We start from the raw sequence: 23,185 nt of genomic DNA, 5'->3' as shown, positions 1-23,185 counted from the left end.
TTTTTTTTTTTTTTTTTTACAAAAAAATAAACCAAATCAGGTAGTGAAAGTTGCCAAGTTTCTTCAGCTTTCCTAGTGTGACTCATCTCCAGGAGAGTAGGAAACAGGTGGGTCTGAACACAGAAATCCACACGACTTGCTTCTGCCCTCTGCACAGAAGCACGTTCTTTATGCCAGGACCTCGTTCCCTTCCACACAGCTCAGGGAGAGCACCCTTTTATTTTATGAACTGGTTATCAGTAAATTTAGGACTCAATGGTCCCTGAATCCTTGGTCCTTGAACTGTTATTGTCAGTCCTTAAGGCCCAGACTTCGCCTTTGGCTTCCTTTCTGGAAAATTTCAGAACTGTATAAAAATCACTTGTAAAACTCTGATAGACACATTTTGCCAAGAATGTCATTTATCTCTTGACAGTTTGGCATTTGCCTTTAAATATTAGATTGTGTAATCATAATGGCATTCAGGGAAAATAATGTGGTAGGTGGCTGGCACTTTAAAAAGTAAAATGGACTTGGGTTCTTGGGAATGTTAATCATTATTCTACACAAAATGGTGATACCCCTTGATAGTGAAATGCTAAGTGGGTATAAAGCAGTATTTGTGAATAAGATCAAAAAAGGTGAGTATAAAATGTGATTTATGGGTTTATTTAATGAGTTTTTATCAGAACAGTGTCTGAAGGATATTTTATATTTTTAAGCTGTGAAACAGAGAAAGTAATGAGGAATCTTCTAGTGAGTCCCACCAGTCTCCCAGCCTGACCAGCACATCCAGAAATAGATCATTATTTTTGTCATTTTAACCTGCCTTCTTAGTGCCTTCCTTGCCCTTGACTTTGCAGCAGAGAGGAGAAAGAAACTCGTGGTCTCTCCCATAAATACACATGGTAACAGCAGTGAAGTAATTATTATGTATTTTGTGGCAAGTCATTCATTCAGTGGTGATGGAATGGCTTATTTTTAATGCAGTGTTTTTCTTTAGACTAAACCTAAATTCTTTTTTCTATCTCATTTAGTGCCTGTACCATTCCAAGGCAGCATAAAGTTAGCATAGCTTCTCATTTTACCGGTTTGGTAAAAGTTTTAAAGGTTTAGTTCAGTTTGCTTTTGGGTTTTCATATGAGGTAGACTATGAGAACTCTTTAATTTATGATGTGATATATAATTAAAGACAATCCCATTGTATCTGGTATGTGGGCTCTACTGGGGATCATGGGAAAGAGAAGGCTTGGAGGATCTTCTTTATAAAATACATGTAAGTATGGACTGAATTCCAAACAAACCGCAAAATGGAAGGAACCTCGTTTTATCGCATCCAGGTAAAGGATAGAAAAGGTATCTTCAGTTTTCCCAGAAGCAACATCCACGAGGACAACTCGTAATTTTAAATGATTAAAAGTAATTGCGGTAGATCAGTGTCATTCATAGCAAATTAGTTCTGATCGATGGAGAATGCTGCATCTGTGGATTTTTATGTTATAAAATTAGTTTAAGACTTCTTTTGTTAAACTCGTTTAATCTTCTGCACTACTCCGTTCTTTCATTGTCCTTGTCAGTTTTAAGGGCTGGAATATCTTTGTACAACTAAATTCAGTTGACTTCTTCTGGATACCCAAGTTGAACAGACACATACATTAGTGGAGCTCTGGTTGGAAAGAGGACGCTAGTACACACTATTAGTAGCCTACTGCATATGGTTTGTGTTTTTTGCCTTTTTTTTTTTTTTTTTTTTAAAGAGAAGTTCTCTCTCTCTCAGGCTGGAGTGGAGTGGCACAATCATAGCTCACTACAGCCTCAAACTCCTAGGCTCAAATAATCTTCCTGCCTTAGGCCTTCCAAAGTGCTGGGATTATAGGCATGAGCCAGTGCAGCCAGCCACCTATTGTATAAATGGCTTATAAGTCATTTCACCTGGCTAGGCATGGTGGCTCACGCCTATAATCCCAGCACTCTGGGAAGCTGAGGTGGGAGGATCACTTGAGCCTAAGAGTTCAAGACCAGCATGAGCAAAGAGAGAGACCCTGTCTCTACAAAAACTAAAAAAATTAGTTGGGTGTGGTAGTGCCTGCTGTAGGCCCAGCTAGGGGGAAGTAGAGGTGGGAGGATCACTGGGAGGTAGAGACTGCAGTGAGCCATGATCATGCTACTGCACTTGTAGCCTGAATGACAGAGTGAGACCCTATCTCAAAAAAAAAAAAAAAAAACAGTAACAGTAATTCATTGAACCAGTTTCTTATTGAAATATGTTTAGACTGTTTCCATTTTTAAACTTCAAATATTCCAGGAAACATATATGCAGATTTATCAGAAACACTTATTTTTGTAAACTTTTTATTAAAGAATAACATATATACAAAAAGTAGAGAAATTTTTTTTTTTTTTTTTTTTTTTGAGACGGAGTCTTACTCTGTCGCCCAGGCTGTAGTGCAGTGGCGCATTCTTGGCTCACCGCAAGCTCCGCCTCCCGGGTTCACGCCATTCTCCTGCCTCAGCCTCCCAAGTAGCTGGGACTACAGGCACCCGCCACCATGCTCGGCTAATTTTTTGTGTTTTTAGTAGAGACGGGGTTTCACCGTGTTAGCCAGGCTGGTCTCGGTCTCCTGACCTTGTGATCCACCTGCCTCGCCCCCAAAGTTCTGGGATTACAGGTGTGAGCCACCGCGCCTGGCCAAAGTACAGAAATTTTTATTATTTTTTTTATTTAGTTTTTTGAGACAGTCACACTCTGTCACTCAGGCTGGACTGCAGTGGTGCAATTTTGGCTCACTGCAACCTCTGCCTCCTGGGTTCAAGCTATTCTCCTGCTTCAGCCTCCCAAGTTGTTGGGATTATAGGTGTGTACCACCACGCCTGGCTAATTTTTGTAGAGAAATTATTTTTGTAGTTCATTGATGAAATCTGTAAAACCCACACATTATGTGTATCAATTCATTCTTTTTTCTTTAAGTTATATTTTTTTGAGACGAAGTCTCACTCTGTTGCCCAGGCTGGAGTACAGTGGTGCAATCTCAGCTCACTGCAACTTCTGCCTTCCGGATTCAAGCGATTCTCCTGCTTCAGCCTCCTGAATAGCTGGGACTACAGGCACCCGCCACCACGCTCAGCTAATTTTTGTGTTTTTAGTAGAGATAGGGTTTCACCATGTTGGCCAGGCTGGTCTCAAACTCCTGATCTCAAGTGATCCACCTGCCCTGGCTCCCCAAAGTGTTGGGATTACAGGCGTGAGCCACTGTGCCCAGCCTATTTTTCTTTTTTAATGCTTTGTAATTTTCTTTTGGGTGACTATACTACAGCTTATTCTTTTTGCCATTGATGAACATTTGGATTGTCTCTAATTTTTGGATGTTACAAATAGTCCTGTGAACATTCTTAAACATGGGTTTCGGTGAATGTAACTATCCATATGTATTGGGCGTATCTCTGTGAGTAGCGCTGACAGGCATAGGGTATGCATATGTGCAGGTTTAGTACTGCCAACAGTTTTTCAAAGTGGGTGAAACCATATCACACTCCCACCAGCAGTGTCTATTTTTAAAAAAATAACTTCATATAAGTAAAATTTGAATAAAAGAGTAAATTCATTTTAAGTTTTGGAATATAGTGCTGGATTTGTCCTCAGAAGTACTAATTCGTACTCCACTGAACACTAGATTTTATCCAGCTCTTTTGTTGTTTTCATTGTTTATAGTGAAGAAATATCTTTTTAAACTTCTTTAATGAATTGGACTTTTTTATACTTCAGTTTTACCCATTTCAGTTTTCTTGACTTGGATGTTCTGGCCTTTTCTTTGTTGGGGTATTTGTATTTTTTTCTTACTGCTTTGTAATAACTTATTTTTAAAATCCACATTTTTGTCTTCCTAGTTTATCCTTTGTCTTTTACACTATAGAAGTGTTTTCCATGTCTGTTTTCTTTAAGCGCTGTATTGTTGATATTTAATTTTATTTTAACTGGATTTGCCTTTTTTTATGTGACACAAGGATGCTTTTTTGGAAAAAGTATTAAAACATTTTAAACATGTTATACTTTTACTTATTACATTAACTTTGAAATATTTTGCAGGATGTCAGAGGGTGACTGGTCAGAGTAGGCATGCGTGTGTCATTTGACCAAGCGAGAAATAAAGCCAATTTTCCTATGTGGACAGTATTGAATCCTTGTAGTGTGCATGTTTCTAAGGTAGTAAGTTATCATTTAGAAAAGAATAAGATCAAATTAGCCTAGACTGAACTATCTTATTTAAATACCTCTTGTGGATACTATTCAGGGCTCTTGAGCAAGGACTTTACCAAAATTACACCTGGCCTCTTGCAGTCAGTTCTGTGTCTCATTGGACATGGGTTTGGAGTGCCAAATATTTAATTTCAAATCTTTAAAAATATTTATTCTCTATGAGATTATTAAAACTTTTTAAATATTTCTGTTTTGTATTAACAGTATATAATTTGCACTGCTGATGGAGAAATACGAGACTGGTCTATCGTGTTTTCCTTTTTAATGTTACAGTGGGATTTGAGAGCTTCCCAAAGCCTCTGTCACCTAAAATTCCTACTGAGAGAATCATTTTTGGATTTCACGACAAAGCAGACACATAGAACAGATTTTAAACCAGTAGTCCTCTCTTCTAATATGAATTAATTTGGTTTCTAGAATTGAATCTTAGCACCTTAAAGGGGCAAGAATCTCAGGGGTAGGTAAATTTTAGAGTAAGGGAGCACAGCCATGTTACCCCTCTGTGATTAGAGCCCTGGAGCATACCAAACCTTGAGGCAAGTCTGAAGAAGGTGGAGTTTGGGGGGCAGTGAAAACAAATGCTATGAATGAGATAAGAAAAAATTTTTTTTTGTTTTGTTGGTCTTTTGCATTTGGCAGTACTGCTTGTGGCAAGGTTGTATCATTAACTGTGTTGATTATTCCATAAGCCAAGGAGATAATTGTGGGAACTCTCCTTAGTAAATCCCTCATTTTAGGAGCATAGCATTTCTACTTTAGGGGAATTTGTATTTTGCTGAACATTTGAATTTGACTAAAGAGAATACTGGGTTTATATGAAAGGCTCATTAGGGATAGATTGAGGAGGAGAGGGTAGAAAGGGAGAGAAAAGCTAAAATTAAGCACCTATTTTTCATGTATATTTTTTATTTTATTTTTGAGACTGAGTCTCACCCTATCACCCAGGCTGGAGTGCAGTGATATGATCTCGGCTCACTGCAACCTCTACCTCCCAAGTTCAAGCAATTCTTCTGCCTCAGCCTCCTGAGTAGCTGGGACTACAGGCATGCACCACCACGCCTGGGTAATTTTTGTATTTTTTAGTAGAGATGGGGTTTCACCATATTGGCCAGGTTGGTCTCGAACTCCTGACCTCAGGTGATCCACCCGCCTCGGCCTCCCAAAGTGTTGGGATTACAGGCGTGAGCTGCTGCGTCTGGCCAGTTTTTTATGTATATAGACAAAATGCAGTCTTACACATTTTACATGTTTAACCTGTCTAATCCTCACAGAAATCCTATGAAATGCTGCTTTCCCAATTTGCAAAGAGAAAACAAAGACTCAGGGAGTAAACTGACGTTATTTTGGCTAGTCTCAAAAACTCAGTAAATGGCATTCCTGGGATTTGAACGGCAGTCTCTGAATCCAAAGCTCATGCATATTCTTCTCACAAGAGTGTATATTGCCTCCTAAACTACCAGAATTATTATATATATTTTATCAGTGTCTTGCCAAATTTTGGTAACACTTTAAGTGGCACATCCCTGGGGTGTTATTGGTAATTCTGCCAGGTACTGTAAAGCCTGTGTAATTTCCTTTACTGTCCACCTTAGCATTGAGAGTAAACATGAGGTTACGATCCTGGGAGGACTCAATGAATTTGTAGTGAAGTTTTATGGACCACAAGGAAGTAAGTACATGTGTTGGTATGTGTTCTTCTATTACAGTCTTTTACTCTGTTTCTTAATAGAATATCAAAGACAGATAGTAGCATGTGTAGTTTCTGAAAAGCAAGTTTAGTTGGACTCCAGAACCAGTGAGGAAATCTTTCTCGTATCACAATTACTTTATATACAGTCGTCCCTTGATATCTGCAAGGATTGGTTCCAGGACCACCTCATACCAAAATCCAGATGCTCAAGTCCCTATATAAAGATGACATAGAATTTGCATGTAACGTACACACATCCTCCCATGTCCTTTAACTCACATCTAGATTACTTGTAATACCTAACACAATGCAAATGTTATGTAAATAGTTGTTTATGTATTTTATTTATTTATTTATTTAGTGATGGAGTCTCACTCTGTCACCCAGGCTGGAGTGCAGTGGCATGATCGTGGCTCACTGCAACCTCCATTTCCTGGGTTCAAGCAATTCTCCTGCCTCAGCCTTCGAAGTACCTGGGACTACAGGTGCCTGCCACCACGCCCAGCTCAGTTCTGTATTTTAGTAGAGACAGGGTTTCGCCATGTTGGCCAGGCTGGTCTCGAACTCCTGACCTCAGGTGATCCACCCGCCTCGGCCTACCAAAGTGCTGGGATTACAGGCATGAGCCCCACCGCACTTGTCCTTTTGTGTGTGTGTGTGTGTTATTTTTAATTGTATTGTTATTTATTATTGTTTGGATTTTTTTCTCTAATATTTTTGATCTGTGGTTGGTTGAATCCAGGGGTGTGGAACCTGCAGATATAGAGGGCTGACTGTAGTTTTCTCTTTATCTCTATGTGACAGTACTAGACATGAGTTGTAAATTCTGGGTTTTGTTATGGATGGCCACGTGGATGGTTTCCAGGAAATGTTTTTTGTTGTTTTCTTTTTGGCCTTGGAGGGGGGATTAATATGGGGTTTATTGAGATGGGAGGGAAAGTAACATGGCTATTACTTACCAAATAATTGAATAGTGTTTAGTACTTTTGAAGAATCAAGTAAATTGCAGAATGAATCTGCTTATTTTTTTGACTCTGGATCTTTCCAAGAAAACTATCTTAATCTGAACATGGTGCACCTATTGATTGTAATAGGTCCCTGACTCTTGAAGGAATTAATTTGGAAGGTTTTCAGAAGATTAGGGTATAATGTTTAATTTACACTCAGATTTATTTTCTAATTTGGAGATGTAGTTCTGATGAACATTTTTACTTTTATTTCAGCACCATATGAAGGCGGAGTATGGAAAGTTAGAGTGGACCTACCTGATAAATACCCTTTCAAATCTCCATCTATAGGTATGTGACTACTTGGTTTTTCTCCTTAGAGAGTTTTGAAATCTAAGGGGGAAAAATCTTACATTTCAGGGGAGGTAATTAATGCCAGAAATAGCTACCTAATTGAATTTTTCTTTTTTTGGCTTTGGTTAATTAATCAGTGGCTTTTGGGGGGACCTTCTATAGTGTGTTAGAAGACGTTTAAATATACCCTTTGCATAATTATAATGACCATTACTTTAGATTTTTGTCTTTCAGTGTCAGATTAAACCAGCTTTAAGGCCCCACTGTTCTTTAAGCTGTTAGCAGGAAAATAATAAACATATCTTAAGTCTAATTTTGAATGCCAGATTGCAAGAATGAATGTTATATAGTATGTGTTTTAATCCTATCATTTTCAGAAATTCTCCCTAGATCCTACTTTGCTTTTTTGTTCACTCCAACTCTGGGTACCTTACAATTAAATGACCCTTTGCAATCTTCCCACCTCCAGTCTTTTTAGCCCCCTAAACAGCAGAAGAAAGAATAGAAACCTCAGTGGGGTTGTACAAAGAGGTACTTTCTCCTCACCTTCATCTCCTTTTACCTTAATGGGTGATGTTATTTACCTGTCACCCCTATTAAGGCACTCAGTGACAGATCTATCTGATTGAAGGTGGACACCTTTAAATATTTGGAGACTGTAGAATGGTAGTAATTTAGTTAATTTAAGCCAACTTTTTTTTTTTTGCTTCATTTTATACATGTCTAAAATATTATAAAATATTGAACAATTTTAAGTAAGAACAACAAAATTGTAATGTATTGAGCATTCTCTGACAGACTAAGCCTCATGTTCAGAATTGCCAGAGTTCAAACATTTTGCTACTGCTGTGGGCTGTCTTTTTTTTTTTTTTTTTTTTTTTGAGACGGAGTCTCGCTCTGTTTCCCAGGCTGGAGTGCAGTGGCACGATCTCAGCTCACTGCAAGGTCCGCCTCCCGGGTTCACGCCATTCTTCTGCCTCAGCCTCCCAAGTAGCTGGGACTACAGGTGCCTGCCACCATGCCCGGCTAATTTTTTGTGTTTTTAGTGGAGACGGGGTTCCACTGTGTTAGCCAGGATGGTCTCGATCTCCTGACCTTGTGATCCGCCCGCCTCGGCCTCCTGAAGTGCTGGGATTACAGGCATGAGACACTGCGCCTGGCTGCTGTGGCCTGTCTTAAGAAGTAATGCCCGATCTCCTGGAGTCTAGACCACTCCCCACTATACCCCCACTCCTAACCAGTCGAATCAGAAATTTCTTTCTTGCTTATAGAGGCCTCTAAGTTTCAGCGTTGTGAATGGTAAAGTGGGACTGGAGCTGTGGAGGTGTTGAGCCTTTGAGACAGCCCCTGAGCACATCTGACTTAGCACCTGTATAGGTGTAGAAATGTATACGCCTGTACACCCTCTCCTTTTGAGAGGGCTTTTCTGTTGTGTTGTGGTTCCCTGTCCGCAGTTTATTCATCTTCTAACTTTAGGGTGTTTCTGTCTACTCAGCCATTTAAAACTCTTATGTTGGTTAGTGATATGACTTTAAAGCCTTTATAGAAGTCCATGCAAGTTCATTCAGATACATTTCATAAATACCTATTTACCTAAAGGCTAAAAACTGGCATACTAAGTCTAGTTTTGTTAACCCCACATTCCTAGTCAAAAAGGAAACAATAGAGCTTGTTGAAACTAAGAGTGAACTTATAAAAATGCAATTTCATATCCTGTAGAAATGTTATTTCTCAGACCTTAATGTATTTTTCTAGATAATATGATTATCTCATCATAACTTTCTAGGTAATAGTGTCTAAACTTTAGGCATTGCTTATTTATTAACTAATGACACAAAAAGCCTCCATGCTTTCTTAAATTAATGATGCAATATGAAATTTGGTTGGGACAAATGACTAAGCTAATTTAACTTCTTCATAATTGTTTCTTTTGCCTTTCTGTGTGCTTTCAGGACTTGATAATGCCTACAAATATGTATCATCTTCTCTTAGGGAAGTAGATTTAGCTGAAATATGTGTACAAGCTGTTCTTGTTTCCTCTAGAGGAAGGTTGCATAAGAGAGTTTCAATCAGTTGTGCGGGGTGACCCATTTTCAGGTCGTCAACAATGTAATTACTGTTGAGATGTGCTTTAAGCATTCAGAAAGGTTGTGGCTCACTTAGAAAAGGCAAGGATTCCTTTTTGAGTTGTATAGATAGTTGTAAAATTATACAGAAGCGCGAGGAGGTAAGATCAACCCAATCTCAACATTCTTTTTAAATATTGCCCCTGTTGTATCTGTGTAGGTGTAGTATTCTTCCTGAGCCAAATTTTGAGCTTTTAAACAATCAGCTGTGCAAATTTAGATCAAACATCTTTAATGCTTGGATCTTGGAATTTTGCAATGTCTATGTACTTTGTTCTATTTTGTGTGTTTGTGTATGGATGTATATTTTAATTGTATAAATGACCCATATCCATTAGAGCAATGTAAGAAAATCTGTAAGCCAAAGTAAAGAAACATCAAAATGTCTCATAATCTTATCCCTTAAAGGGTGTCATTATTTACATTCTGGAATATGCTTTTTAAGACATTTCTCTGAATATTTAAATATATATGTTCAGTATAATGTGATATGCTTATCTTTGGGACACTCTCCAAATATAGTTTTAGAGGGCTGTCAGTAGTTACATGATTGCATGAGATGTCCCTGTAAAACAATTTGCATCTATGAATGAGTGGGTATTCTAAATAATGGCATAGCTACTTTTTGGAAAGAAAAGGAATATAGGTAGACATCTTGAGAGGTTGTCAACCTACTCTTACGATGCCATTATTGTTTCAAACACTTTGAGCTCTTTTTTTGGAATTTTACTTCTGTTTCAGTATCATAAATGATGGCAAATCTTGATGCTTTGAAGCTGGATATGAATTTTTGAAATGGCTAACAGTCATTTAAGCCCAAAGAATAAGATGAATGGAAAAACGAGTAATATCAATTGGGGTATAAAACCGGCCCTCTAGGCACTTTGAAAGAGTAATTATAAAACTCCTTTAATCAACTATAACATCGCTGAATATTTGCATAATTTTCCAGAGAGACTGCTTTGAGATGAATCATATTTGAATCTTTTTCTGATTTACTTGAAAATTCAGACTTTCATATTTTTCATTCAGAAACATTAGTTCCTAGAGTGCTTAGCAATACTGCTGGGTGTTACTGTGTAGGAGTTAGGAGAGTGTGATTGGTAGTGGACTGGTTATCAGGGTAGAGAAGTTCTGGCCCTGGTTCTCCTTGACCATGAGAGAGATACTGAGCTGAACCATTGTTTCCTCTGCTAGAAAATGAGATACTAGAATTAAACAGATTCTGCATGTTTGATATGACCAGTGTATTAAAACTCGGGGTACCTGGCACCCTGCTGGACATGACGAAGGCTATAGAAGATCTTTACTGGTTAGGAGAGAAGAAGAATGTAAATAAAATACTACGTGTACTTAATGGCATGGTTCCATTGTTTTTTAGGATAGGTGTGAGTCAGCACCTCAATTTAGAAGAGAGAGCGTTAAGGAAGAAATAAGTTTCTACAAGAAAGATTGTCTTCACAAAAGCTTCAGAGTTGTTGAGGTGTACATGCGGACTTTAGAGATACTCATTCAGAATCTCAAGTAATCCCCAGTTCATGAAGATTTTGTTCTATGCAAAGAAATTGCTGCAGAGACTGCCATAGCTCACACTTCTTGAGGTTCACAGTTTTTAGCCTTTGATACTTGTGCTCAGCTGTTAAGTGAAAGCTTTCACCAAACAGACTTGCAGTTACAGTGTGGGTGAAATAAAGATGAATGATCTCATAGAAGAGGGTAATATAGAGTAATTTTTAATAAAAAAAAAAGCAGAGGATACAAAATGGTTTTATGTCTAATCCAAAAGAATGCAGATTAAAATGAAAGTACAGTATATGATTTGTCAAACTGGCAGATAAAACACTGTTGGCAAAGGTATTATGCTATAACCAGTCTACCACTATGTATTGCTTGGTGAATATTTTATATCCTTCGAATAATTTTATTTAAAAAGTTAAAAATTATCTAAAGAAATATTTAGAAATGTGCACTGTCAAAAGAATACGTAAATTTTAGTGTTATAATACTTAAAAGTCAGAAGCAACCTAAATGACCCAGTCGGTGATAAAGTAGCTAAGTGATAGTACATCTTAGTGGATAAAATGTTTTACCCATTACTCATGTTTTAACACCTCTTTGAAGGGGGAGACACAGGAAAATGTTTTTTATATAATACAACTCTAATTTTTTCCCATACGTTTCACATTTGAATGCCAGACTATTGATGTTATCCGTAGCTGTTCAGTTAAAGGAGACGAAAAACATACTTTTTTGTAATTTCCAAATAGTCTACAATGTTTGCTTTTATTATAAAAGTAAATATTTTTAAAAATATTGCAAATGTATGTCTTTTGACTGTCCTGTCTGCATCATTGTCTGAGTCTACACTTTGCTGTCTTTTGCTCTAGAAAGCCATCAGGCTTGGCCAGAATTCCCCATAGTAGCTTGCTTAGGACCTGCCTAACCCACGTGTTTCCCAGCAGCCTCCCTTCTTTTTTCCTTTAAATTTTAATTATGTGTGTGTGTAAGTGCACACACTGTTTTCCTTCCTTTGTTTTCTGCTTAGAGTTTAGAGTTTAGTCCATCTCAGATACTGTCTTTACGCGCAACTTTCTTCACTTCTTTCTTCCCCCTTTTTCTCTTCTCTTGGGTGGTTACCTCAAGTACTTCTCACCTTTTTCTTTTCTGCCTGACTCTTCCACTTCCCCCTTCCGTTGTTCCATTTTTCTCTTCATATGAACTGAAAAATGCCCCTCTTTAGAGCTAATAATCATAATGGGGATACTTTTGATAAGCCTAAGCCAAGGGAAAAAAATATAAAAGTCTTCTAATAAAAGATACAGGGCCAGGCGTGGTAGCTCACGCCTGTAATCCCAACACTTTGGGAGGCCGAGGCGGGTGGATCCGACATCAGGAGATTGAGACATCCTGGCTAACATGGTGAAACCCTGTCTCTACTAAAAATACAAAAAATTAGCCGGGCGTGGTGGCGGGCACCTGTAGTCCCAGCTGCTCAGGAGGCTGAGGCAGGAGAATGGTGTGAACCTAGGAGGCGTAGCCTGCAGTGAGCCAAGATCGCGCCACTGCACTCCAGCCTGGGCAACAGAGCGAGACTCCATCTCAAAAAAAAAAAAAAAATTATATATATAAAAAAAATTAAATTCAGGGCTTATAGCCACTAAAGATCTTGCAACATCCAGAAGTTCTCTTCTGGATCTATTATATTCTCCTTCATATCATATCTTCTTTACTTAAACACTAGCATTCCAGATAAAATTAAGATGTCATTTTATCTTACATTTAAATGATTATTGGCTACTATTAACAGAATTGTATCCTAATTTCAGATAGAACTATAGAATATTTTAGAATCTTTTGTAAATAACTTTAAGAGCAGCCTAGGAACCCTGTCATCATTTATACTTCTTAAAAAATAGAAAACTGTGTTTTAAGGTACAGGTAACAAGTTTAAAAACCAATTTGTGAAATGCTACCGACCTGTATCTACGTATTTTCAGTGAGGAGGACCCTCTACTAGGAGCAGGCTGTATGCATTGCGTCTGGGTTGCAATTTGATGATACCAAAGCTGGGAAGGTAAGAGAAATGGTTGAGAACAGGATTCTGGAGGGACTGCTGAATGGTTTGCTGAATGTTGGTAGAATGGTCAGGTACAAAACCAGCAAGTTCATGCTGCCATAGAACTTGATGTGAGGCCGGGCGCAGTGGCTTATGCTGTAATCCCAGCACTTTGGGGAGGCCGAAGCGGGCACATCACTGGAGATAAGGGGTTTGAGACCAGCCTGAGCAATATGGAGAAACCCCATCTCTAAAAAAAAAAAAAATAACAAAAATTAGCTGGGCATGGTGGTGTATACCTTTAGTTCCAGCTACTTGGGCGGCTGAGGTGGGAGAATCACTTGAGCCCAGGAGGCAGAGGTTGCAGTGTGCTGAGATAGTGTCACTGCACTCCAGCCTGGGTGACAGAGTGAAACTGCTCTCAAGAAATTAAAAAAAAAAAAAGAATTTGATGTCAGTGGCATGAAGCAAGAACTTGCCAAACCCATTTGAGTAAATGGAGACAAAATGAAAAAGTCATGGGCAATACAATAGTTAAAATACTCTGAGCTGGCTGGGCGTGGTGGCTCACGCCTGTGATCCCAGCACTTTGGGAGGCTGAGGCAGGTGGATCACGAGGTCAGGAGATTGAGACCATCCTGGCTAACACAGTGAAATGCTGTCTCTACTAAAAAATACAAAAAATTAGCCGGGCATGGTGGCGGGCACCTGTATTCCCAGCTACTTGGGAGGCTAAGGCAGGAGAATGGAGTGAACCCGGGAGGCGGAGCTTGCAGTGAGCCAAGATTGCGCCACAGCACTCCAGCCCGGGCAACAGAGCGAGACTCTTGTCTCAAAAAAAAAAAAATACTCTGAGCTAAATTAATGGCCTTTAAAATTGGATCAAACTATCAGGATGGTTTAGGTTGCTCTGTTCCACTAGACTAGACAGCCTGTCAGAGTTCCTCTTAAATCTCCCAGTCTGACATATACTCTGATAACCAGTGTGCCATAATTCTTTTTTTTTGATACGGAGTCTTGCTCTGTCACCCAGGCCAGAGTGCAATGGCACCGTTGCAGCTAACTGCAACCTCCGCCTCCCGGGTTCAAGCAATTCTCCTGCCTCAGCCTCCTGAGTAGCTGGGATTACAGGCATGCTCCATCATGCCCTGCTAATTTTTGTATTTTTTAGTAGAGACGCGGTTTCGCCATGTTGGCCAGGCTGGTCTTAAATGCCTGACCTCAGGTGATCCACCCACCTTGGCCTCCCACAGTGCTGAGATTACAGGCGTGAGCCACCGCGCCCAGCCAATATATATATATATATTTTTACTCATGCAAGTGATAAAGGAACTGCATTAATCTTTTTCATTGTCAGAATAATAGACTGTTCTGGCATTATACATTTTTTATTTCACTCTGGCCAGAAATGACCTCACACTATTTTTGGAGTGGAGGTTTATAATATGGCATGACTAAACTAACTGTAGAACTTAGAATACTTACCATTTTATCTTATGTCTTCCTAGATGGAATCATTCTAGAGTTACTCCCTCAAGAACTAGCATGAGTAACTTCATTGAGCAGTATTTAAGCAGGGATGGGCCAGTATTTGGAGTAGAGAGGAGTTTGTCATTCACAAGAGGTTTCAGGTTAGTCATTTAACAAAGGCCTACTTGTACCACTGTATTTTCACAAATAAAATGAATTCTGGTACTGGGCACGATGACTCACGCCTGTAATACCAGCACGTTGGGAGGCCGAGGCAGGAGGATCACTTGAGGCCAGGAGTTCAAGACCAGCCTCGCCAACATGGTGAAACCCTGTGTCTACTAAAAAATATATATATAAAAATTAGCCAGGCATGGTGGCGTGTACCTGTAATCCCAGCTACTCGAGAGACTGAGGAAGGAGAATTACTTGAACCCAGGAGACAAAGGTTGCAGTGAGCTGAGATGGCGCCGCTACACTCCAGCCTGGGCGACAAGAGTGAGACTCTGTCTCAAATAAAATGAATTTGGGGGCTGGGGGGCAAAATTCCATTAAGATCACCTATGTACTTCTCTAGTAACCGTGGTTATGAATTTAGTCCTGTCCCAAACAGTTACATAATGGCTACTCTGTAGTGATCTATATCTTATTTTCTTTTCTTTTTTTTTTTGATACAGAGTCTTGTTCTGTTGCGCAGGCTGGAGTGCAATGGCACAATCTCAGCTTACTGCAGCCTCTGCCCCCCGGGTTCAAGTGATTCTCTTGCCTCAGTCTTCAGAGTAGCTGCGATTACAGGCATGCGCCAACACGCCCAGCTAATTTTTGTATTGTAGGAGAGATGGAGTTTCACCATGTTGCCCAGGCTGGTGTGGAACTCCTGACCTCAGGTGATCTGCCTGCCTTGGCCTCCCAAAGTGCTGGGATTACAGGCGTGAGTCAATGTGCCTGGCCAATGATAAGTATCTTTTGAATTGCAGTAGAGAGAAACAAGGTTCTAGTAAGTAAGGAAGGTTTCGTAAAAAAATAAATAGAGATAATGCCATGAGAATATAAGCCATTGTTAAAAGCTCTTTTACTGGTGTTCTGAAAATGACATTTTTCAGGATACATTTTTTTAAAATTATGTCTGGCAGCTGAGGCTTTGGCTGTGGCCTACATCATTTCTTCCAATCAGTTTCACAAAGTTATTAGATACCTACTGCGAGCTGTGCGTTATTCTGGGTGCTGTAGATAACAGAAGTGAACAAATTGCTCTCTTAATACTTTATGTTCTTTTGGAGTACGAAGATAAAGCAAAATTTAAAACTTCTGATAGCTTTATGCAGAGAATTAATGGATAGAATAGGTACCTTGGATCAGATATTCAGGAAGGGTCTGACAAAGTAAATTTAAGCTGAGACTTAAAAAGATTAAAAAAAAAAAAAAAAAAAAAGCCAGCCCTGATCCTCCAAAATCAGGGGTAAGAGCTTTCCAGGCAGAAGAAATTTTGAGTCCAAAGGCCCCAGCCTGGAAAACCGGGTAAAATGTGAGGTGTGTGACACAGGGGCCAAGTGGCAGGCACGGTCGAGTTCACAGACCACTTTGTAGGCCAGGCTAAAGGCTCGACTTTCATTTTAAATGTAATAGAAAGATTACATAGTTTTCAGCAGGGGAGTGAAAGGTCTGATTTTGTTTTTTAATGATCATTCTACTGCTGTGGGGCAAGAGACAGTGACGGGATAGAAGCACAGTTATAAAAGCTTTTGTAACTGGAGATGCTGGTGACTTCGACAAGGCTGCCAAGGTCAAGAAACTTTGTTCTAGACATATACCGCTCTGAAGAAATGTGGCTCCATTAAGGAAATCATCCAAGCTGGACTGCAGTGGCATAATCTTGGCTCACTGCAGCTTGGACCTCCTGGACTCCAGGCATGGGCCACCACACTTGGCTAATTTTTTTGCATTTTTTGTAGCCATGGGTTTCACCATGTTGCTCAGGCTGGTCTTGAACTCCTATACTCAAGCGATCTGCCCACCTTGGCCTCCCAATGTGCTGGGACAGCAGGTGTGAGCCACCATGGCTGGCCTGTTTTTAATTTTTAAATGGAAGATTCTGAAGGATTTTAAAGTGCTTATTGTAGAGAGATGTTTAGAAAAGGGACAGCTTGGTGATGCTGGAGTTGGGAAGAGAATTGCAGGGGCACCACCATTGAGAATGAAGGAGGGAGCAGGATCAGAACCCAGAGGCCTGGTGTTTCAGAAGAGGGGAACATTTGTGCAAGCTGTTGAGGCAGGGAGAAAGAGTGTGTGTGCAGGGAGGAGTTTAGAAATTTTTATGGAAAATGAGGGATCCTGCCAATTGGCTTTCATCTTCTCAAAGAAAAGGGACAAGGCTATTTAGTGAAAGAACTAGAGGAGAGGGTTAGGGGAACAAAGGGAGAGAAAGAAAGTAGATTTGCAGGATTGTGGTAAAATGTTAACAGTCATGGGAGACTGGGGGAGCGACCCACTAGAGAAAGGGGAAGGGAAGATTGTAGGTGATGCTGAGTCCAAGAAAGGCTGTTGAGCATGTTTAGATAAACTGGTATATATTTGTTTACTTATGTCTCTCCCCCGTACCAGGTCAGTAGATGTGAACTCCATGAAGGCAGCCCCTGGGTCTGTTTTACTACCACCATCCCTGTCCTCCCAAATACTCACTACTCAGGGCCTGATACAGTGCCCTTTTCTGCAGAAGAATATTCGTGTGAGTGAATGAATGCCTACCTACTGGTACCCTCAAGTCCAAGTTGAGCAAATGTGAATGATGCTTCCTGTGGTAGATTTGCTAGATGGGCATTTTGGAGGGGAGAGGACGGGATTTGCAGAGGATTGCTTGAGAGTGAGGATGGTGATGGCTCTTAAATCTTAAGCTGAGTAAGAAGCCAGTGAAGGTAAGAGGGCTGGTAGTTGGGAAGAAAATGGGAGAATCTTTGGATTACAGTTAACAGGTGAAAGAATTAATGATTCCTGGGGTGGGAAGCTTTTGGCAAGGACGGGGGATTGGTAGGATAGGAGATGTCTGAATTTGTGATTGTGGAGGTAAATATGTGATTGTGGAGGGAATGATAAAGGTCAGGGTATGTCCTGGGGAGCATGAAGTGGAATGGAATAGAAGAAAGGTCACTGGAGAAGCTTAAGAAACAAGCCGGGCACGGTGGCTCACGTCTGTAATCCCAGCACTTTGGGAGGCCGAGGCAGGCAGATCACCTGAGGTTAGGAGTTCAAGAGCAGCCTGACCAACATAGAGAAACCCCGTCTCTATACTAAAAATACAAAATTAGCTGGGCATGGTGGCGCATGCCTGTAATCCCAGCTACTTGGGAGACTGAGACAGGAGAATCGCTTGAACCCAGGAGGCAGAGGTTGCAGTGAGCTGAGATCGTGCCATTGCACTCCAGCCTGGGCAACAAGAATGAAACTCCGTCTCCAAAAAAAAAAGAGAGACCTGGGTGTCAGGAGTATGGTTTGTATTGTCACCAAAAATGACAGGAGTTGGGGCAGAGAGCAACTTGGGGGCCAAGCCAGGTGCTGAGGTTCTCAGTGAGAGAAGCCAGTGGTCAAATGGGCCCTTTTAATGTGAAACCTGCTGTGAGCAGGCTGTAATGTCTAAATTCATTTACCTTCATCTTGCTATTAGCCAGAGTAAAAATAGTACATTAGCTTTCCCACCCCATTCCCCAGGCTGCCACCTCTAAGGATAACCCTGCTTTTGCATGTGCTTGTTACTATCAGAGGACTTGTCCATTTCTTTCCTGAAGTTGACTTATGCCAGTTTTAATTCTGCCTTTGACAGCTCATTATTATGTAATCTTTTCATTTGCTATTTAAAACTTCCATCACACTTGCTGCCTAGGTTAGTTCCTGCTCTGTATTGGGTGACCTCTAGCTTTTGAGCTGGTTATTCAGACATCTTTTTGGCATTAAATCTATTTCTTTCCCTTTAGGATTTGGTGTCATAATGAAAACAAGTATTTTTGGCTTCCTTTTTCTTTAAACTGAAATTCTTTTGAAAACAACAAAAGCAATGTTTTAGTTCTTTTTAGAAACCTGTTCACGGTTTGAGATTTGCTTATATTCCTGGTGTTGGTGAAAACTGTGTTGTTAGGTGGAAGTTTAGAGATTATGACATCCAATTTGCCTGATTTTAAGGATGGAAAAAAATGAGGCTGAGATGTATGACTACTCACTAGTTGCAGAGTCCATCTTCTGGCTTCCAGTTTAGTGTGTGTGTGCTTGTTTTTTAACTATACCAAATGCAGTCAGGATGTTTTTTTTTTTTTAATCTAATTTTTGCTTGCACATCAAGAAAGGATGGTCTTCTTAATAATAAATATGGGGCACATGTTCTCAGGACCTCCTGGGGCTGTGTCACACAAATAATAAATATTAAAAATAAAAATTATAATTGTATTTTCCATTTCTAGTGTGACAGAGTTATGGGAAACATATCTCTAAATCATAATATCCTCTCATGTTCTTGACAATTGTAAGAGCATTAAGAGATGGACACATAGGGTAAATATTAATCAGTTTTAGGATGAGGACAGTCAGATGAAATTACTTGTTCATTAAACTTATTAAGCTAATTCTAACATTACTGCATGCTTACTGTATGTCAGTTACTGTTCAAATGCTTTACATATATTAACTCATTTAATCTTCACGATTAATGATGTGTAGATACCATTATTTAACCTAGTTTTAGGAATAAGGGAACAGAAAGGCAAAGAGATGAAGTAGATTGCCCCAGAGGCTCACACAGCAGCATTTAGGCATTCTGACTGGAGCCTGGTCCTTTTTAAGAAATGTATTGTTACATTAGTTACACACATTTTTGGGGTACATGTGCTATTTTGGTACATATATGCAATACGTAATGATCAAAACAGGGTAATTGGGGTATCTGTCACCTCAAACATTTATCTTTTGGAGCCTGATCTTTTAACTACAACTCTAAGAGTGGTAGAGAATTGTAGTTGGGTCTTGTGAGTTCAAGTCCAATGTATTCTGTACTGTATTGTCTCTGACCATGAAAATAAGTACTGCCTGATCCCAACAGTGTGGTTATGTGAATGACCAAGCAATCGAAAGATAAACTATGAAAACAAAACAGAAGTTAGTCTCCCAAAAATGAAACCATAGGAAAGTAGGCCAGAGGTTTTGGAAATCCACTAGGTTGGTAGAAGGGTTATGCTATTGAAGGATAACACTTCACTTTTTCTTAGTTATAAATGAACTTTTCTTATCCATCTAGCCCATTCCTCAGACTCCATATTATCAGAGAGAAAGGAAGAAACAGAAAAGAGGACCCCTTGTTGAGTTTAGATCTCCTGAACACACACAGGATCAGTTCAGAAGTTCCCATGACACAGGGCATTGAGAGTGAGCTCCTTGCCTGGTTCCTCACCCAAGAAGAGACCGGCCCAGGTCCATCTCTCCTGAGTAGGAAAGGCTCAGCTTTCTGAAGAGATTTCTACCCAGGCACAGGCTGCCTCAGGCGGGGCCTGGCCGTCTGAGGTAAGATGAAAATCTATCAGATTGTGGACTCCTGCACACAGCTGGCCAATGTCTGTCACTAGTGGAGCTGGCAGCATCCCCCGCCCTTACTCAGTTGGAACACCCCAACTCTGGTCACCCTGTGTGCTAGGAACAGAGATCCAAGTTATTACCCTTAAATAATTTATAGTCTGAGATAACTGCAAGGGAAGATGAGATTCAGTCTTTAATAAGAATATTTTAAACAATTATACCTACTCAAAAAATAGAATTAATCAGTTTGGTTGCGAATAGTCTACTTTATGTGGGCAGTTCTGAAGATAGACAATCAGAATGACTTAATGTATTCACTTAACTATTTTCTCACAGGAATTCATAAGCTTATAATGAAATTGCATCAGCCACAGCTGTCTGAACCACCTTAATCTAGGCTCATTTTATCCCTGGGATGTAGCTGCTGTTTTGGCCTTTGGTGATCTGCACCCGTTTACTGTAGGGTGGATTTACCTTGATTCACAAGTCATTTGTCTAACCTCTCATTTTGTCAAGATAATTCTGACAGGTGAAATTTCTGGTGATTGGCCCAAAGTATTTCATCTACCCACAAATTTGATCATTAATATCCTCTCAAATAAAGGGAACACAGATGGAAAAATAGGTGAAGCTTGGCCTCATTTATTTACATATTGACCCCAATGTCAGAAGTTACTCAGAAGTGTGTACAACTCTGTATAGACTCCTTCCTGGGACTGGACACAGAGGCTGAAATAACCAGTTTTTCAGCATGACTTAGCACAATGTTATTTATTTTCGCTGCCTATTAGCCTATGGGTCATGAGATTTGTTATTCTAGAGCAGTTGAGTATTGGAGTGGAACAAGCAAGAGCAAGGCATATTTTTCTACTGTAATCTGTACTTTTTATTTTTTAAGATATATAATAATAGTTTTACATTAACTGAGTGTGATTTGGATTCCTTCTCCAGAATTATAAATTACCTAATTCCCTTCTGCTAAAAGATGCAGGACAGAGAAGGGTAAGCATTTTAGCTGGACATTTATTCCTGTTGTACGATCCTCCCCATCCCCTTTAACGAGTGCTAGAACTACGCCAGAGAATAACTGTCCAAAAAACTTAAAGGAGTTCTGATTTTAATCTGGTCAAATCACTGAAATATGTCGTTAGAAAATGTCTGGTAGTGGCCAGGCACAGTGGCTCACGCCTGTAATCCCAGCACTTTGGTAGGCCGAGGTGGGTGGATCACGAGGTCAGGAGATCGAGACGATCCTGGCTAACATGGTGAAACCCCGTCTCTACTAAAAATACAAAAAAATTTGCTGGGTGTGGTGGTGGGCACCTGTAGTCCCAGCTACTTGGGAGGCTGAGGCAGGAGAATCGCTTGAACCCGTGAGGTGGAGGCTGCAGTGAGCCAAGATCGCACCACTGCACTCCAGCCTGAGTGACAGAGTGAGATTCTGTCTCCAAAAAAAAAAAAAGAAAAGAAAAAGAAAATGCCTGGTAGTGAATAAAATCTTAAATCATGTAGATTAAAAATAACCTGCTACATCTACTTATGTTGCCATAAAAGCAGTTTTCAAAATATGTTCTCTTAAAATATCTTGAAAATAGTTCCTGGTCTAATGGAAACAAGTGTTGGGAAAATTCCCTTGTTGCAGACATATTCATTAGTGTGATGATAGCATTGCCAAAAGGAAGGAGAACATGCCAGGGCCAACTCACACAGTCCTGAGAACATTCCTTTTCCGAATTTCTGGCCCGTTCTTTCTCTGTCTCCCCGCTCCTTGTCCAGGAGTTCCATTGTTGGCATCATTATCCAGAATGTAAATGGCTTTGCCAGAAACACTGCCCACAGCTTGTCTAAGAACAAATGTCAAGGAGATATGCTCTTTTCCATGTATTTGCTTTGGATATTTTTCTAACAAGTAAAGAAGCCCCAGGGCCGGGTGCAGTGGCTCATACCTGTAATTCCCCACACTTTTGGAGGCTGAGGTGGGTGAATCACTTGAGGTCAGGAGTTCAAGACCAGCCTGACCAACATGGTTAAACCCCATCTCTACCAAAAAATACAAAAATTAGCTGGTTGTGGTAATCCCAGCTACTTGGGAGGCTGAGGCAGGAGAATCTCTTGAACCCAGGAGGCGGAGGTTGCAGTGAGCAAGGCGCTGCACCACTACACTCCTGCCTGGGTGACGAGGTGACCTTATCTCAAAAAAAACCAAAAACCAAAAAACACCTGGTATTGGAAGAGATCATTTTAGTTTAGAAAGTAGAAAGTTTCTTGATAGAGTTGGTCTGATTGTGTTCATTCCTCAAAGGCAAGGTTATAAACTGTTTCTGCCTACTTTGGAAGAGTCAGAGGGTTTGTTTTGTGGCTCTTTATGGTATTTTATCATGTTGGTGGTTTTGTATTCTCTAGAAAATTTCTGTACCTAAAAATGCTGCCTCACAGAATTAATTTCCTTTAAGGACTTAACTCTTGGATATTTCCCCATAATTCCTCTGTTCTCAGAGTGCTTGCCATTGTTATTAAATGCTAGATTTTTAGAGCTGATAGGGCCTTCAGAAATAGAGTAAGAGTGGAGATTTGGGAGATCATATAGTTCAACTATTTGTCTTCGTAGGTAAAGAAACAGACCCCACAAGGTGAAATGACTTGCCCAGGGCCTGCAGTTGATTAGTTGGGGCTAGAACCCATGTCCCTGTTTAGTACTTTGCTTTGTGGTGTGATTCTGCCTTCTGTCCTAATGCTCAGATGGTGTTCTATACTTAGCAGGGGCACTGGAGACTGAGTTCCAAACCATTTATTACTAAAACGTATGTTTACCAAGTCCTTTTTGGTTCTGTTATTTATTCCTGTACTCAACAAAGCCAAATCTAGATTTAATTGAAAACTGTATAGACACTGTTAATTCCAAGTGTGCTCTCCAGGTCATGTCCAATGAGGGAGGCACCTTAGTCTTTCAGAGACGTTTTGATAAACATTTAAAGCTTACCATAGATATTTTCTTGACTTAACACCTTTAAATGCCCCGTGGCCTCAGATCGTTGAAGCATAATGCCCTGTAGGATTCCCATTTTGTTTTGCTTGAGATCTGCCATTCCCCAGCACTCAGGTGCTGTGAGCTGATTGAGCTGTTCCCCAACTAGCCTATTTTAGGACACAAGCCATTTGTTAAGCCAAATATGTGAATATGTCACTGTTCAGGCACTAGTCTCAGTGCCCCCCCCCCCCCCCCCCGCCATCTCCCTTGAATAAAAGCCAGTGTCCTTA

The 23,185-nt window shown here is 40.1% G+C and overlaps 1 protein-coding gene and 1 long non-coding RNA gene across 3 annotated transcripts in view; both read left to right on the top strand.

The window, feature by feature from the left end:
- The window catches only part of UBE2H (ubiquitin conjugating enzyme E2 H), a 120,549-nt gene that overhangs the window by 65,385 nt on the left and 31,979 nt on the right, over positions 1-23,185 (top strand). For both annotated transcript variants that reach the window (XM_009243220.3, XM_002818440.5), the window contains exons 2-3: positions 5,827-5,903; positions 7,148-7,222. In XM_009243220.3, the coding sequence (XP_009241495.1) occupies positions 5,827-5,903; positions 7,148-7,222 (152 nt within the window). The remainder of the gene's footprint in view (positions 1-5,826; positions 5,904-7,147; positions 7,223-23,185) is intronic.
- Positions 7,231-15,809, top strand: LOC134761685 (uncharacterized). Its single transcript, XR_010140751.1, has 2 exons — positions 7,231-12,925; positions 14,416-15,809. It is a non-coding gene; the product is annotated as an uncharacterized LOC134761685 (long non-coding RNA).

The sequence above is a fragment of the Pongo abelii genome, chromosome 6, assembly GCF_028885655.2.
Source record: "Pongo abelii isolate AG06213 chromosome 6, NHGRI_mPonAbe1-v2.0_pri, whole genome shotgun sequence".
NCBI classification, from domain to species: domain Eukaryota; kingdom Metazoa; phylum Chordata; class Mammalia; order Primates; family Hominidae; genus Pongo; species Pongo abelii.
This window is presented reverse-complemented; position numbering and strand designations above follow the sequence as displayed.